The sequence below is a fragment of the Mus pahari genome, chromosome 2 (assembly GCF_900095145.1).
Source record: "Mus pahari chromosome 2, PAHARI_EIJ_v1.1, whole genome shotgun sequence".
Taxonomy (NCBI): domain Eukaryota; kingdom Metazoa; phylum Chordata; class Mammalia; order Rodentia; family Muridae; genus Mus; species Mus pahari.
In genome coordinates, this window is record NC_034591.1 from 54,319,103 (window position 1) to 54,336,710 (window position 17,608).

At 47.0% G+C, this 17,608-nt stretch overlaps 1 protein-coding gene across 1 annotated transcript in view; it reads right to left on the reverse strand.

The window, feature by feature from the left end:
• Wdr91 (WD repeat domain 91) overlaps nucleotides 1–8,183 on the reverse strand; it is a 29,748-nt gene extending 21,565 nt beyond the window's left edge. Inside the window, exons 1-6 of the mRNA XM_021190543.2 lie at nucleotides 8,044–8,183; nucleotides 6,483–6,662; nucleotides 5,291–5,498; nucleotides 3,762–3,844; nucleotides 2,675–2,808; nucleotides 1,584–1,749 (exon numbers count right to left, since the gene is read on the reverse strand). Coding sequence (XP_021046202.1) covers nucleotides 1,584–1,749; nucleotides 2,675–2,808; nucleotides 3,762–3,844; nucleotides 5,291–5,498; nucleotides 6,483–6,662; nucleotides 8,044–8,166 — 894 coding nt within the window. The 5' untranslated portion in view covers nucleotides 8,167–8,183. The remainder of the gene's footprint in view (nucleotides 1–1,583; nucleotides 1,750–2,674; nucleotides 2,809–3,761; nucleotides 3,845–5,290; nucleotides 5,499–6,482; nucleotides 6,663–8,043) is intronic.
• Between the last annotated feature and the right edge of the window lie 9,425 nt (nucleotides 8,184–17,608).

A 17,608-nucleotide genomic window follows, 5' to 3' on the forward strand; every position in this document is an offset into this window, starting at 1 on the left:
GTAAGATCTGGACTTTCAGAAAAGCAGTCACAGAGGTAGCGCTGGGTGATTTATGACACTCCATACTCAGGCGTGCCAAGGTGACAGTCAAACAGCATTGACCTTCAGGAGTCCAGCTCTTACTATAATTTACTGTTTGGCCTCTGCTAGATGCTGCTGATACCAAGGGAACTTCTGTAGCCCTGTTCCTCCCCAAGAAAACCAGGGAGAATTTAAACATTCTGAGTACAGAACAACGAGCCAGAGTAAAAAGAAAGCTGCCTGAGTCCATGCTCCATCTCCCCCAGAATCCTACTCAGTGTCTCCAGCTCAACGGTACTAACTCATCTACAGGCCCGTGGCAGTCTCATGCAGACTCCAGCATCCTGGGCACAAACAGCCACCCTAAACTGCTCCAGCAGTTACAACTCAAGTCAAGGGTGGTGAAGAAGAAGGGACACACCGACAATCTGCCGTCTTATGTTGCGGGTAGTTTTTTTAAAAAAACTCTTTCCCTGCATCTCCTTTTCCTCTTGAGACCCATGTGTACCTTACGTTCAGCAATGGGCCTCTGGCCTTCTTTATTGACAAGTCAAGAAAGAACCAATTGCGGAACAAGACCTTAGCGACAGAACCTCCCCCTTACGGTCTTAGTAAACACAGGAAGAGAAAGCAGTGAGGTCTAAAACTGCAAGTCTATTAAACCTGCAAGCTTGTCAAGTGTGCTCCAGAAGTGCTCTCCTGAGCCACACCACTGGGTTCCAACAGACCCCACCAGTAAAACCCCTCGGAGGACTCCTGACTGCTCTGGCATAAGCTGGCATCAAAGGCCTCCTATCATATAACATACACGTGAAGAATGGTAGAAGTCTTTCGTAGAATCAGCAAATACCAACATTTAATTAAGTGAGACACAGACTTTCACTTTAGTCTTTAATCCACTGTTTGGCCAGACACTCATTTGTAGCCCTAAAACTTCAAAATTCCAAAACTTGGTTCAGATCTCACACTTGAGCTACCTAAACACTCAAAACCCCTCGAGTTTCCGGGAAACCTGTGCAAAGGGAAGGAACCCTTCCACATCTACTCCCCGCTGCCACCTGACACTTCACCAGTGGAGTGTGGCAGACTGACAACAGTGACAGAGCTGCATGGGGAACTGGAGGACAAATCTATGTGGGGCTGAGAGGCCAAGAGTGGGAGTCTGAGGTTCAGCAAGTCCTGTCGGCATGTCCACACACACTCTGCCCTCTGGCTCAGCATCACAACCGGCACTGCCAGACACAGGCCAGAGAGATGGAAAGGGGGCTCATTAGGTAGATTTTCTGGATTTTTTTCCCCCCCACTAAATACCCCTCTACAGTTTTATCTCTGTTCTCATCCTGCAATGACATCACTGGCTGGTAAGGTTATGTGTTTAGGGGGCAAGGGGGTTGCAGGAAAGGGAGAAGAAAGAAAGGGAACTGAATTTGGGGTCTCATAACACATCCAGGAATTTGGCCCGAGAAGATGACCCACAGCCCATGAGTGACAAGGAAGACGGCCTGAGAACAGGCCATCAGAAGCATCCCGATAAGCACTAGACAAACAGGGCCCACAGTTACCTGACTGCTGAAGGAATCTTTCTTGGCCGAACTCTGAGCCTGAGGGGGGCCTTGGGCAGGTGACAACCTTGAAGGGCTCTTCTTACTCTGAGGCAGCAGTGAGGACAGGAACCCCACTCGAGGAGACTGGGAGAGGGAGGCAGGCCTCTGGCTGCACACCAATGCTCTGTTCAAATAATCAAAGCACAGCATTAGGAGCTGGAGGGAAATGAGAAAGATCCAGGACACGCAACTCCCGGCCGAGGTTAGTGACCGGGGGCTTAGCTAGGTTCCGAGACCAGAGTTTGAAAGGCAGTGTGACCCTCTGTACCATTTCCTGACCAAAGAGCCAGCAAGCACATCCGGCCCCAAAGTGAAGTCCGCTGCAGCTCTGTTTAGAGACCCAGGAGATCTCAGAGCTGCCTTGTCTGACAGTCGCTGGCCACATGTGCTACTGAGCCCCTAATTTACCGTGCAAATCCAAATGGAGATGAGAAGGGGCGAGCCACGATGGGTGCAAAAGACTTAGTATGAAAAAAAAAAATACAGAGGAGCTCAGTATGTTTGATTACCATTTACTATGCATTAGAGTAGTTTGAGAATGAGGTTAGATAAAATAAACATGTTCGTTAATAAACAAACCCTATGGGTTCCCTTTTACTTTCTCCATGCCTCTAGTAAAAACCTTATGGCAGCTGTGATTGGCACGTGACTTCCAGGTACAGAGATCAGACTGGCTGGGTTTTTTTAAGGTCACACAAACTTCTCTCCCATACTGTCTACCTCTTTATAACCCCAGTAGCTTCTCCTGAGAGGCCCACCTGTGCCCACCTGTGGGGACCAGTCCTTCCAACCTATGAAGCAGCTTCCCTGGACTCCACCATCATGACACCTGACACAGCTATACAGTTCCCCATCCAGGGGAGAACCTTAAAAACTTGAGACCTCACACATACAATTTGGAGCCAGGTATGCTAAATCCCTCTGTGGCAATTCTCCCTCAGCAGACATAGGGCACTGCCAATGAGGAAGTCAGTGTGACACTCAGACCACAGGGAAATCAGAGGACAGATGGCAGCCCCCACCCCCTCTCGAACCCCAAGCATACTCACAGCTCCGAGTCCCCAAGGCGGTCCATACTGGAGACATAAGGTGGCAGTTTGTGTTGGACCAAAGCTGCTGCTTCTTCTTCCTGCTGTTGCTCTTCCTTCTTTAGTCGATGGATTTCAGCTTGCAGTGCAAAAAGCTACGGAGGGGCAAAGCCCAGTTAGCCAGTGACATCACAGGACCTTCCCTCTATTAAGGGAGCTTCCTAGACACACCACATCCAAACCATTTCTACTCATCAAATGGTGGGCAAATGAAAGAGTGACAGCTAATAATGAGTTAAAAAAGCAAAACACTTTTGGACATCCAAAACCACTGTGGGTTTATTTTCTTCTTAATCGCTTGATTTACTTCCTTTTACCCCTCCAACTGTTCCTTCCTGAATTCACTGGAGTGAAATCCACAAAATGAGCCTTTGAAACTTGCAGAGAAAAATGTTTTTAATAATTATGGTATTGCAGCATCCTTAGCCCCTGCCTGAAGACGATGATGCGGCATCTGAGAATCTCAACCCCCAAACAGCTTATAAGCTTACTTTCGTTCCCCGCAATATCACTGACACAGATCTCCACTCCAAGACGGGGAGACTCATGGGGCAGAGTGTAAAAGCAGGCACAGGCGTCTTGGAGCTCCTCTTTTATCAAGTGCGTTGCTGATTCAGAACAATTTTACCTGCCTTATAAACAGCATATGCGTGGCTACATGGAAAAAACACCGGGAAGAACTAACAGATGGAGCTGGAGAGATGGCTCAGCAGTTAAAAGAGTGAGTGGGGTTTTAACTCCAACGCCAAGGGATCTGACACCCTCTTCTGGCCTGTATGGGCACCTACACCCACATACCACACATATAATTTAAAAGGAAAACGGATGAAAAGGGCCGAGTGTTGCGAACACACACAGACTTTTTCTTCTTACAGGCTTGTTTTTGCTGCCTCGTTGCTCATGAGGCACACCTGATTTCAAACATTAATCTCAGTGCTGGTGGTTCACTTTCATCTGAGAACAGTTCACCTTTTCTATATTTAACCAGTTCCCACTGCTACCCCAAAGCAGAAGTGCTTCCCAGAGAGCAAGCCTGCTCGGAACAAACCTTCTGGCGCAGGACTTCATTTTCTTCTTGGACCTGGTTGGTCCGCTGGCACTCCGCATCAAAGTTCAGGATCACAGGAACCGGTGCACAAAGTTAAAGAATAAATCTCTGCCTGGCGAGATTTCAAAGTCCTTCCCAGCCAAACACTCAAATGTAAGGCCCAGGGGACAGAGGACAGAATTGGCACTGTGGAAAGAGTCTCTTCCCGGGCCCTGCGCCTGTTACTCTAGACCACCTGACTCCTTTGGACTCAAGAGGCACATGACAATCTGCCTGGCCAAGTCTTGCATAAGCCATAAATCCCAAACTCAGGCATTTTCCCCAGCACCAGCAGTAAAGAGCCAGTGTTCAGTAGACTTCACAATCTAAGCCTTTTCGAGGTCCATGCCAACATCCAGCTGGAAGCAAAACTGGAAGCAGAATCCACCACTAGGCCTTTCCTTTCTCCAGGCTGTCTCTCTCCCTGGCAAACATGTAAATGGTTAAACCACTCCACAGACTGCACAGCCACACACCACCCCATGACCACCTATGCTCCAGCTTAGGGTACTGGTCCTTCCCAGCTGCTGCTCAGAGTTCTGCTGGAAGCACGGAGTGGGTAGGTGGCAAACTGCAGCTCCAATGTGCATGACCTAGTTTGCAGGGTCATGACCCGTTTTGCACTGAAGAGATAATGAACAACAGGTTCCAGCTGCCCTGGAGGACCAATGTGGTCACGCTAAGTTCTTTGGAAAGTCCTCAGGAAGAAGAGGAAGGAGGAGAAAAGAAAGGCTGATTCACACTTATCCACAACAGGAAGAAGGCGGTGGGTATGTGTGTGTGTGTGGGGGGGGAGCAAAGGCAGGAACCTCCATCCGAAAATGTTCCTCCCAGAGGTCAACACAGCTGCAGTGTCTGGGCCTCCACCACACCCAAATTTATCAGTCCCTCACCAGGCAGCCATATTCTCACATCAGATCTTGGGCCTTCAACAACATAGTTGTAGGCAGTGAATTACAGTGATGTTTTCTCTCCCTCCCACTCTCTCTCAAACACCTGAAAATATATCCGTAAAGCTACTCTATACTCTGGCAAGGGGAGCCACCCTGATGTCACCATCCCAGAAGGTACTCCAAACACAAGCTCAGGCTGAAATCTCCAGTCCCAAAACTGTTTTCATCTGCCACCAAATCCGAGCCAAAGCAAGTGACAGCACCCCCACATACACCCCACCCAGAAACATGTACCATGCCCGGCTGCTCCTAACCCTTGAGCTGCCTGGCTGAGCCAGTACCAGCACCCAGAAGCTGCCAACTTCCCTGTCCATGCATACCAGCTATTACTGACAGCACAGATGCAGAACTAAGAGCTATGACTCTCTGGACTCGTGACAAGAATAACCCGCAATTTGTCAAGCTGCTCACATGACACCTGTGAGGGATCTTTGGGTATTTAGTGAAAGAAATGGGTGTCCCATGAGCAGTGGCCACTGACCTCCGTGCCTGGGTCCCTCAGACGACAGACACTGCCACACGCAGCAGAAAGGATATGCATGCACTGAAAGAGGACACTCAGGAAGTTGTGCAGAGAAATAATGAACGTGTCTGCCCATTGTCGAGAAAAGTAGGTAGCGAAGGTAGGGTTGGTGTCTGGGGATGGCAAGAAGGGCAGGACAAACCAATCCTTCCACTCAGCCTGGTTCTGGAGCTCCGTGGCCTGCTTTGCAAAGAACTCCTGCGCCTTGTCATTTCGGTTTGTCTGCCAAGATACAAAGGAGGTTGCAAGGGAGGAGAAAGACAAGTCCCTAAGTCAGGTAGTCAGGTTCTTCACTGTTGCGGAGCAGACAGCCTTCGCATACCTCCTGTCAGGCCAGTGAAACAGTATCTACATATGAAGAAAATCATCACCCTTCTCTCATTTTTTTTTTCTTTTTTGTTTTTTTGAGACAGGGGTTCTCTGTGTAGCCCTGGCTGTCCTGGAACTCACTCTGTAGACCAGGCTGGCCTTGAACTCAGAAATCTATCTGCCTCTGCCTCCCAAGTGCTGGGATTAAAGGCGTGCGCCACCCCTGCCCAGCCTCTTCACATTTCAAAGCTGATTTATACTGAAGTTCTGGGGCTGGGGATAGCTCAGTTGTAGTAGATCATTCGTCAGGAATGCACAGAGCCCTAGGTTCAATCCCCAGCACCAAATAAACCCAGGCATGTGGCACATCTATCTACCTAGCACTTGAAATACAGAATCAGGAAGATCAGAAGTTCAAAGCCATCCTCAATACATATCAAGTTTGAGGCCAGCCTGGGATACATGAGACTCACCCAGTTTCAAAATCAAAAGTAAACTGAGGTTCTAATGACAAGTGCCATCCTGAAAACAATCCCTAGGTGACACTAAATAATCTAAATTAGTTCCCCAAATCAGCTACATTTTGTTTTGCTTTTAGAGTCAGGGTTTCTCTGTGCAGCCCTGGCTGTCCTAGAATTCACTCTGCAGCAGAGGCTGGCCTCGAACTTAGAAATTCACCTACCTCTGCCTCCTGAGCACTGGGAAAGGAGGTAGGTGTGCACCACCACTGCCAGCTCCAAATATAAACTATATATAGAGAGAGTTTATATTCTTTAAAATGCTACACAAGTTTACATGCTTAAAACCAAAAGGACATAGAACTGGGGAAAACCAATCAGATGATCTCTACAGATCATAAGACCCTGGGGATGGGGAAACAGTCAAAGCAAGAAGTACCTGGATTGTGTAGACAAGATAAAAGCGGAACAGGCTGGTTTTCAGTTTGTTGATGGTAGGTCGATATATGTCCTCCAAGCGGCTGAAGAGCCTCCGTTCCAGGTAGCTCCAATAATCCCGAAGGGCAGCCAAGTCATACACCTGCATCAACTGTTGCAGCTGATCCACAATCTTGTCCACCTGGGGGGAGACAGCATCGTTGGAGGTGGCCAAAGACAGGAGATTTCTCACCTCACTATACATAATATAGTTTCATCTTCTTCCTATGGCTCCCAGATGTAAAAACATACAGAGTTCAGTTGGCAATCTATAAAATTCCCAAGATGTGCTGGGCGTGGTGGCGCACACCTTTAATCCCAGCACTCGGGAGGCAGAGGCAGGTGGATTTCTGAGTTTGAGGCCAGCCTGGTCTACAGAGTGAGTTCCAGGACAGCCAGGGCTATACAGAGAAACCCTGTCTCGAAAAATGAAAAAATATAAAAAAATTCCCAAGATATGTTAGCATACTAGCTTTTAAATTATTCTCTCATGCTAGATACAGGACTTGGTGCTCTGGCAAGCTCGGAAATTCCAGAAAGCAAGAGCTTTGGCTCAGGTGTTGAGTCTCCTTGACCAACTTGGCAATATCACTTCAACAGCAGTCTTGATTGCCTCACATTGTAAAAATAAGTAAGAGCCAATGAGCCAGAGACAATTGCCAGGGTTCTTGTCCCAGCTCCACAGTTTCTGAATTCCAAGAGACACAGTGATTACTGGCTCCCTGCGGGTCATCAGAGTCCCACCAGAGCCTCAGTGGCTGCTGCCTTCCGCCAAAGACAATCACACCATGACAGTGTTTTAAATATCAATGTCCATCCAGCAGGACACTGCTGTCTGGAGCAGGGAAATGCTTTGCTTTGCCACTAAGCAACCAAACCAATATCCTAACTTCTTTCTGATGCACCAACAACTAGCTCACCACCTCCCTCAATCCATCTGCCCAAGACCAATTTCACTCTGTACGTGCAAACATACAAATCATAAGCAAAGAAATCCCAAGCACCTCTCAATGGAAACTAGTATCAGAGAAATTTGTGCTTCAAAGCATGCAGAAGGAAATCTTCCAACGATTCCCTGATAATGCCATTCTTACAACCCACCTCCCAGACCGGAACCCAGTCTTCTGCGTGCAGCCCCCTTTGCTCCCGCTGCTATAGAGGGACAATATTTGAATACCTCTTCTGTCAAAATCCAGCCTTGTGCTCAACCATGGCTCTGAAAGCGTTGTAACCACGCCGGCCAACTATTGGCTAGCACCTACAGAGAGGCTGGCATGGAGTGAAGCCCTGGACCAGGAATCAGGGACCCGAGTCCCGATCCTCCTGACTCACTCACTGAGCAACTTAGGGCAAGTCACGTCCATCTCCCGCCCTCAGCTCCTCCTATGTCAAGCCAGGGCCAGACCGGAGACGTCTTCAGTCCCCTACCACGCAGTGACAGCGCGGCCCTCGCCCGGGAGGGCAGTGTTGGAGCAGGAAGCCCGCCCCCCGAGCCGCCTCCGCCGCCCCTGCCGGCCCCTCACCCGGAACCCCTTCTCTTTGTCCGCCTTGATCTCGGCATCCAGCTGCCGCAATGTGTGCGTGAAGCCACGGAAGAGCAGGTACTCCCGGACCAGCTCGTCTGTGCGCTCCACCGCCTCCGCCATCGCTGCGCGCGCGCGCTGCAAAAGACCCGAGCCGCTCAGGGCAGAGGGGCGGGACTCGGCGCGACGGGGCGGAGCCTGGCTCCGGCGCCTCGTACGTCACGCCACGCCCAACCTACCAACCGTGCGCCCCGCCCCGCGCCGCCCATCTACCCCTGTAGCCCCGCCCCGCCCCGCTCTCAGCCGGGTCCCTGACGTCGCCGCGTGCTGAAGTTTTCTGGTGATGCAGAGTGTCACCTGAGTTGCTAACACTGCTGCCTCAGTTCAAGTAAAATAAAGCTGGACCTTGCGAACGTTCCACATACAGGGCGGGGAGGGAGTGATGTGCCCAGCTTATTGGCATGACACCGCAGAATCTTTTGTCCTCTGCCCCTTCTCTTTACAGAAAACTGGAGTCCCAACAGGTAAAGTGGCTAGTGTGACGTCAACTCACAAAAGCCCAGCTTGGACTTTTTTTTTTTTTTTTTGTGCCAGAGCCTCACACACGCTAGGCAAACACCCCACCGTTAAGCTGCTTTTGGGTTTTGTCACAGTCTCACTAAATTGCCCACACAGATCTTGAACTTGCAATAAAAAATCCCCACCACCCCCACCCGTCCTGTCTAGCCCTAAGTTCCTGAGTAGGAAGGGTAAACTATACCAACCAAGATGTACCACTTAGAGGAAAAAAGTCAAGTTTCAAAAGGATGTGGCCTATGATCCCAGTTTCTTGTTAGTTTTTTTCAATTAATTGTGGTTTTGTGAACATTTTTAAACTCAGGAAAATTGTTAAACAACCTACATTTGTATTCTCTGAAGGACTTTTAGTTCCTTTTGCCTGCTCTCTTTTTCTTGTTTAGAAAATTATTTGAAGTTTTTACAAGGCATACACACTTTGCCTTATTTCTTCATGTTTGAGAGGGCACTGATAATGTCCACCAGGCAGAGTCATAATGAAGATTTAGTAAGACAGTGCATGAAGACCAGGCATGGTGGTGTGTACTCTGAAGGCAGAGCTAGGGAGGTGTCTGTGAGTTCAAGGCCAGCCTTTCTTAATTAAAAAAAAAAAAAAAAGCATCAAAAAGATCAAATTATGGGCTGGTGAGATGGCTCAGCAGGTAAGAGCACCCGACTGCTCTTCCAAAGGTCCTGAGTTCAAATCCCAGCAACCACATAGTGGCTCACAACTACCAGTAACAAGATCTGACGCCCCCTTCTGGAGTGTCTGAAGACAGCTACAGTGTACTTACATAAATAAATAAATAAATAGATCTTAAAAAAAAAGATCAAATTATTTATGTGTATACACACACACACACACACACACACACGCACACACACATGTGGGTATCTATGCTCTTGTGGGGGCCCAAAGAGGGCACTGGCAGGGTCTCTCCCTGGAACTGGGGCTCTCATTTTCATGGCTAGGCTGGAAGCCAGCGAACCTCCACAGTCCCTTATGTCTGCCTGCCTCAGAGCTGAGGTTACGCTTGTTTATAGGGACATCCAGCTTGTTACATGGATTCTAGGGCCCAAATTCTGGTCTTCATGATTATGGAGCAAGCAGTCTTAACTACTGTGTCATCTCTCCAGCCTCAAGATTATATTTTATATATAAATATATTAAATTATTTATATAGAATATATAGTACATTGATTTTTATTAAACTTATATATAATATAAATACATTTTATATAATATATCATTTATATATAATATATAAACATATTATGTATTGTGCAATATGTAACATATTATACAAGATATAATGTATATTTATATAATAGCTAAATATAAAATTTTACTTATATATTTCATTAATATAAAATATATTTTTATATATTTAAATTGTATATTGAATGAGAAGCAGTATCTCTGTGCCCTCTCATACACCCCTTGTTCAATCTGGAATGTCTTCAGGCACTCACATTAGCTGCCTTTTCTCCCTCCAGCGTTTTTTCAGGTGTCATGTCTCAGGTTTTTGTCTGCTTTCCTAACAAAGTGTCATAAACTAGGTGGCTTTGAAAGGACTTAGTTCTTATAGTTCTGATACCCAGAAAGTTAAAAATCCAGGCTCAGCTGTAGCATAGGCTTTAGGATCAAAGACAGGGTCCCTGCAGCTCTGTTGAGTTAAGTTCAGTCCCCTATGGTATAATAATATAATAGTAATAATAATAATAATAGAGAAAGGAGATTTGTTCAACGTAGCCATCTTGAAATTTCTCTAAAGATCCAGTGGCCCACAGGTCTTTGCTCTCTTGACGTGAGGTTAAGGTTTAAGTAGATGGCAAGACACGTGTCTAAGTAAGCAGTCCTGGTCACTTGTGGTCCGGGACATCGTTGGCCCTCACTGCCTCAACTCTAGCCTTTTCCTGCAAGTGTTGTAAGTTGTCAGAAATGAGTGAAATCGCTTCCCAGGAGGGAACTTCCTCTTCTGGCTGGCACCAGATCCCAACCTTTCCCTCCCCGCAGCAGGAGATTGCCAGGGAAATACCAATTCCTTGGGAACCTTTGTGTCAATAGTCTGATAGCAAAGGAAGAGACACACAGGACTCCCTTTTTAGGATAGATGTGCACCAGGGCAGTCACACCAGGAGATTCTTAAAAGCCTCACCTCCCAAGCCAGGCGGTGGTGGCGGTGCACGCCTTTAATCCTAGCACTTGGGAGGCAGAGGTGGGCGGATTTCTGAGTTCAAGGCCAGCCTGGTCTACAGAGTGAGTTCCAGGACAGCCAGGGCTACACAGAAAAACCTTGTCTCTGGGGGGTGGGGGTAGGGATGGGGAGATGGGAAAGCCTCACCTCCCAACACACTGGGGATTAGGTTTCAGTTTACACCATTCAGACCACAGTAGTCAGCTTCTTAGAGAGGCTTCTCTGGCTACCCTCAAAATTGCATTCTTATCCACCTTGCCTACCGGTGTGTTTCTACCTAATAGTTATGACCATCTTAAAAACTAGTGTTTTCATCAGTTAATGACTTGTCTGTCTCTCCCTCCATTAAAACATACAGTTGATAGATGGGAGGAGAGATTATCACCTGTCTTATTTACTATGATACCTTCAGAGCACAAAATAACATTTGGCTCATAGCCCTTATGCAATAAACATTTACTGCAGGCAATATCAGTCAGGGCCCAGCCTCCATCCTTGGAGGAAAACTGAGAAAGCAGAGAGATAGTCTCAAATGGAAACTCAACCAAGGAGATTTGAGCAGCCAAGGTGGGGACCCGGTCCTGCTATCTGATTCCCAAGGACACATCTGATAACACCTTTATACTGATGCCTACCAAATATCCCTTCCAGCCCAGGCCTGTCCTGAACTCCTACGAGATTTCCCAGGGACTTTTCTACATGTCTATCCCATAGGTGTCTCTAACTGAAAAGCACAAGCTCACCTCCAAAGCATGGAGGGAGACTGTAAGTTCGAACCTGTGATTGAGGCTAACCCTAACCCTAACCCTAGCCCTAATCCTATGCAATAACCACACTGTGAGGATCTGACCCAGAGAAGGAAGACATACATCTTTAACAGTAAAAACCAGTACACATGGGCTGGAGAGAGGACTCAGCAGTTAAGAGTACTGACTGCTCTTGCAGAGGACCCAAGTTCAGCTTCTAATATTCACATAGAGGTTCACAGGCATCTGTAACTTGGGTTTCAGAGGTTCTAGTGGCCTCTTCTGGTCTCAGTGGGCACCAGGCACATACACGGTACACATACACATGTGCAGGCATTCATGCACACAAATAAAAATAAATGAATCTTTAAAATAAAACTGTATACAAATGTTTATTCATCATAACCCAAAACTGAACATACTCTAGATGTCCTTTGACAACATGAATAATTCATAGGATATCTCTGAAAATGTGAAATGTAGACATTAAGAAAACATACCCCTGGTTAATGGTTGAGGGACATGAGAAGCCAGGGGAGTGTTATCATGAAAGGGGCAATGCAAGGCAATGCAAGGGGTTCATATGGTGGAACTGGTCCGCATCATGGCTGCTTGTGGATGCACATGTGTGTGAAAAAACACATACATGTCAACACATAGAGATCTCACTAAAACCATTAACTTAAAAATATCAATATCATGACTGTGGTATATTGTGCTTTATTTTTATAAGATGTGATCAGCAAGGAAAAAACAAAGATTACATAGGTCTTTCTAGATTATTCTTTGGTGTTGCACATTAGTAGTTACTCTAAAACAATACATTTAAGGTCAGGCATGTTTGTTTGTGCTTGTGTTCCAGCATTCACAGGTGCATCTGTGTGTCGAGGTCAGAGGTCAATGTCAAATGTCTTCCTCAATTACTTCTTCACCTCATTTTTTTTTTTTTTGAGACAGGCTCTCTCACTGAGTCTGAAGCTCACCAGTTGGCTAGACTGAACAAGCCACAGGTATCCTGCCTCCACTTCCTCAGAGCTGGGATTGCAAACATGGACCTCCACGCCTCAGCTTCTTGTGTCTGTACAGCAAACGTGTACTAGCTGACCCACTGCCCCATTACCATTAAAAGCATAGATTCTAACTGCAATACCATTACTTTAGGTGACATTTCTAATACTCTGTATATGAGCACACATAAAAATATTAGCAGTTATTGGTTGCAGGTAATGGACATACTATATTTGTGGGCATACCTGAATTTTGATATTTTCTAACATTGTTCTATTTCCTTACTACAAATATATATTCAGCTGGATTTATAACTATAATGAATGAAATATTATCTTGAAGATTTATTTATTTTATATGTGTGAATACACTGTCACTGTCTTCAGACACACCAGAAGAGGGCATCACATCCCATTACAGATGGTGGTGAGCCACCATGTGGTTGCTGGGAATTGAACTCAGGACCTCTGGAAAAGCAGGCAGTGCTCTTAACCGCTGAGCCATCTTTCCATTCCATGAATGAAATATTTAATAGCATCTTCATTTCCTATAACAGCTATACGTCTGTTTTTCTTTCTTTCTTGAGACAAGGTCTCGGTATGTGGTTCAGGTTGGCCCAGAACTCCATATATAAAACAGTCAGTTCTTGAACTTGCAATGATCCTCCTGCCTCTGCCTCCTGAGTCCTGGGATTACGGATGTACACCATCATGCCTGACTGGACCAGCCATCTCTTTGTGCTAACTCATTCAAAGCTCTTAACTAACCCCCACCCCCAAAATTTTTACACATAAACAGCTGATGAACTAAAACCTTCCCTTTTTCTGTGTACGTCTCTGTATTTATTTATAACGGTATGGGAAACTGAACAGGAAACTTCATTCACCACAGGCAAGTGCCCTACTGCCAACCTACAGTCCGCAAGCCTCGTGCTGGAACCTGCTAGGAACCTTTGTCTGGCTACTACTAATGCAGAAAACAAAGCTCTTTCTTTCAGATCACAGACTGTTATCAAAACTTCCTGAGAAGCGGTCAGGTCAGAGTAGGAATTTGCCACCCTCTTAATTACCCTGCCTTCCACCCCTAAGGCGGGGATCACCATTTGCAGAGGGCAGCAGGCCACCAATAAAGTTGATAGGCTAGCCTTGGAGCCTATGAGTTTATGAGCCTATAAAATGCATCGCTTTCACTACAGAAACAACCTACATGTCCTCAGTTAATAACTAGGGAGGCCTTTGCAAGAGCCAACTGTGGGAGCACACGGGGAGCCAAGCCTATCTCCCAGGCTCTGCAAGACGCTGGGCAGGGGTGTCCCACCATGTCCCTTCTCACTCTTTCTCCAGGAATCCTTCTTTCATGTCCCAGTTCTGAGGTTCTGCTCTTCATGTCCCGCCCCACCGTGTCAAGAGCCACTCTGCTTATCCTCAGGAAATTGTCTGTCCCCTTGTATCAGGATCTGGGACAGTGGCCCCTATCTATGGAATTCATCTGAGGGCATGTAAGGGAGTTACCCATCCTCCAAGTTCCCAACCTCACCCCAGCTTGCTCTGTTCCTTCAGGACCTCCCTCTGCAGCTATCTTGTTGCCAGCTTAAAAAAAAGAAGAGTGAAGACATAGAAGTGCAGGTGTGTCGGCACACTATCCCCAGCCATCAGGTGACTGAGGAAGATGGTGTTATAGTTTGAGGCTAGCCTGGGCTACACACACACACACACCAGGCCAAAGAAAGAAAAAGAGGAAAAAAGGGGAGAGGAGGAGAATGAGGAGTGGAGAGGAAGGGAGAAACCCATTTGCAAACCTTCCTAAGAGTGGCCTCTTGAGCAAAGAGCCCAAAGTCAAGTTCACTGGATCCTCTTCCTGTCACTTCACAGCCTGAGGACATGCCTCCCAGAGCACTTTTACAGTAACCTTACATAGCACTATCTTCATTGTAGGACACTACATAATTGGCCGAGGGACCAAGTAAATAAAACAAGAGTAAACTCTCACTTTACCCCCCTCACTCCCTCTCTCCTTCTCTATCCTTCTGTTTCTCCCTCCCCTTCTCTCTCTTTTTTCCTCTCTCCCTCTCTCCCTCTCTCTCCTGCCTGCAGCATTTGGCCATCAGAGTCCTGGGATCTCTAGCCTTTAGACCCCAGAGCTCACACCAGTGTCTCCCCAAGTGCTTAGAAACCACCACCTCCACCACCACCACCACCACCCCAGCCTTGACCTGACATTTACTTCAGCAGCTCCTCTGGCTCAGAGGTCTTTAGATCAGAATTGAATCATGCTATTGACACCCCAGGGTCTTGAACAGGAAAACACCCTGTCATGGAATTTCTCAGCCTTCATAATCATGGGAGCCACATCTCCTAGTAAATCATTCATTTGCCCATTTATCTATCTATAAAGTTATCTACCCATCCATTCATGAGCCATAACTCTAATTTTGTTTGCAGAATTAAAAAGAAAAAAAAAAGTCTTAGGCCTCCACACTTTACCAGATGAAATGGCTAGAATCCAATCAGAGAATGATAGCTCAGCTATTAAGAGCACTTGCTGCTCTTGCAGAGGACTTGGGTTCAGTTGCTGGCTCCTGCACGTTGGCTCACAATTATGTGTAACTCCACGGAATTTGACACCCTCTTCTGGCATCTGCCAGACATACATACAAACAAAATACTCATACACATGAAATTTCAAAAAGAAATGTTAAGTTTTCTTACAAACCAGAACCAAAGGACACTGCACTGAAGTGGCCCTCTGAATTAGTCTAATATGGGGATCTTGAAAGTCTTCCTGACAGGAAGGTGGTATCTGGATCTAGTAGGAGGGTGGTGAAACCAGGAAAGAAGCACAGGATTCAGGGCAGCGCTCAACAATGCAGGGATGTGGACATAGTCCACAGGACATACGTGGGAGGGGTGGGCTTTTAAAGCCGCAAGCAGAGGCCAGAGCACTGGATCACCCCTGGAGTTGAAGTTGCAGGCAGTTGTAAGCTACCTGGTGTGGATCCCCATTCTTTGGAAGAACAATATGAGCTCCTAGCCTCTGAGCTGTCTCTCCAGCCCTTGTAGGGTGGGGCTAAGGCAGGAGCTATGTTACATGGAAGCAGAGGTGAGGTTCGAATGATAGCAGTCATATGGATATTGTTAGGGCTCCTGAAGTCCCTACCATTCAGGAGCAGAGCCACTGGCCTTGATTCTAAGGAATTGCCTAAAGATCTCTTTTTCAATAAAGAAACCAGGATATTGCAAGAATTATATTTCTTCTGTGGAAGTCAAAGTATGGAAGGAAGCACGCGTGAGTGTGTGTGCACCTGTGCGTGTGCAAGTGTGTGTGTGTGTGTGTGTGTGTATGAAGTAGGCAGGGGACTGGCAACTAAATTAAAGACTGAGACCTGTCAGAGGTCAAAGTTTGTAAACCTCCACATACCTCACAGGTCAAGGACAAGACAAAGGTTCACAGCCTCAGTACCCATTCTGCACCCAGTAGCCCCAGCAGCAGGTTTAAGCAGAGCCAGGAGAAGGACCATAGATGCAGGCCTGGGATCACCTAGGAGACGTCATCCCTCAGGCTCTCAGAAACCCACATCAAAGGCTGCCCGAAAGTCAGAAGGGATAGGTCATGACCCAAGCAGAGGTGGAAGGAAAAACGATACTTTTAAAACTTTCCTCTGAGGGGGTAAGGTGCAGCTGCTATTTGAAACTGGTACAAGCCTTTGAGAGAGGCCCTGCTGCCATTCCTGTCCACAGCACTCTTTTCTGTATAGTTCTGGCAATTCACTACAGTGTCTTACAAAGCTCCAGCTCCTTTAGCCTGCCATATCCCTGAGAGTTTAGAGGGGAGCCGGTAACAGGGTCTCCATTGGTCCCCACTCCTGTACTTTAAGCATCAGATCTGTTTTCTGCCAGAAGCAAGGGCCTCACTTCTTTTTTTCTTTCTTTCTTTTTTTTTTTTCCCCCTTTGGTTTTTTTGAGACAGGGTTTCTCTGTATAGCCCTGACTGTCCTGGAACTCAATTTGTAGACCAGACTGGTCGCAAACTCGGAAATCTGCCTGCCTCTGCCTCCTGAGTGCTGGGATTAAGGCGTGAGCCACCACGCCCAGCAAGAGCCTCACTTCTAAGCTCAGGTTAGCCACCAACTTCAGCTATTTCTTCTTTCTGGGCTACCTGATTGCTGCGACTACAACTGTACCCCACCATTCCCACTGAACGGTTTTTTTGTTTAAAATCCACAATCTACCATAACCATTTGAAAGATGACACCACGACTCGCTAGAGTCAAATTTAAGGTACCCTGTTGCATACTTTGGATAGGGGCTCCTTTCTAGCCAGTCACAGTCACCGTGAGGTAGATCCCGGATTGGAACCCAACTTCTGGTGCTACCTAAGCCTTGGCTGCAGCTGCTACCTCAAGTGACCTCTGTTTAACCTCTGTGGAGGGGAGCGCGATGGTGAAGCAGCTCACCTCAGGTCAGACTGCAGGAGGCGCCCTCCCTCCTATTCACAGGCTGAGCCTCTCGCCTTCCAAGGGGCTTTTGCTTGCTTTCCTTTCTCTACAAGAGTGTGCTGGCCCTCCAAGTGTGCCAGTTTGATGTGGTGGCGCTCGTAGTGTGCCAAGCTGATGTGGTGGTGTCCGGACCATTACAGATATCTCAAGATGCAAGGGGGAAAAGCGGCTTAAAGATAATAGCACATCTGATTTGAGGCAGAAATGAGTCGTAGTCGCCTCATCCTGGAGGAAACTCGTTGCCTACTACAAACAACTCAACACATCCCCTCTCTCTCTTTTCTTCTCTGCATTTTAACTCCACCTTTAAGGTTCTCTTCTCTGCTTTTTTAGTCAGGAATCCCCCTCTCCTATTTTGTACCTATTTCCTCTCACATCTTCATTTTTCTCTCTCTTTTCCTTGAAACAGGGGACTGCTACTGGGACCTTGAAGATGGCTCTTCTATTGCTCAAGAGAAAGTTATAGGTGGCATTGCCCTGGTTGAGGGGTGTAAGAACTGGCGCTAGCCGCCTGGATGGGGTGAGAAGGTCATCTCGCTCCTTCCACACCCTCTTGCAACCTG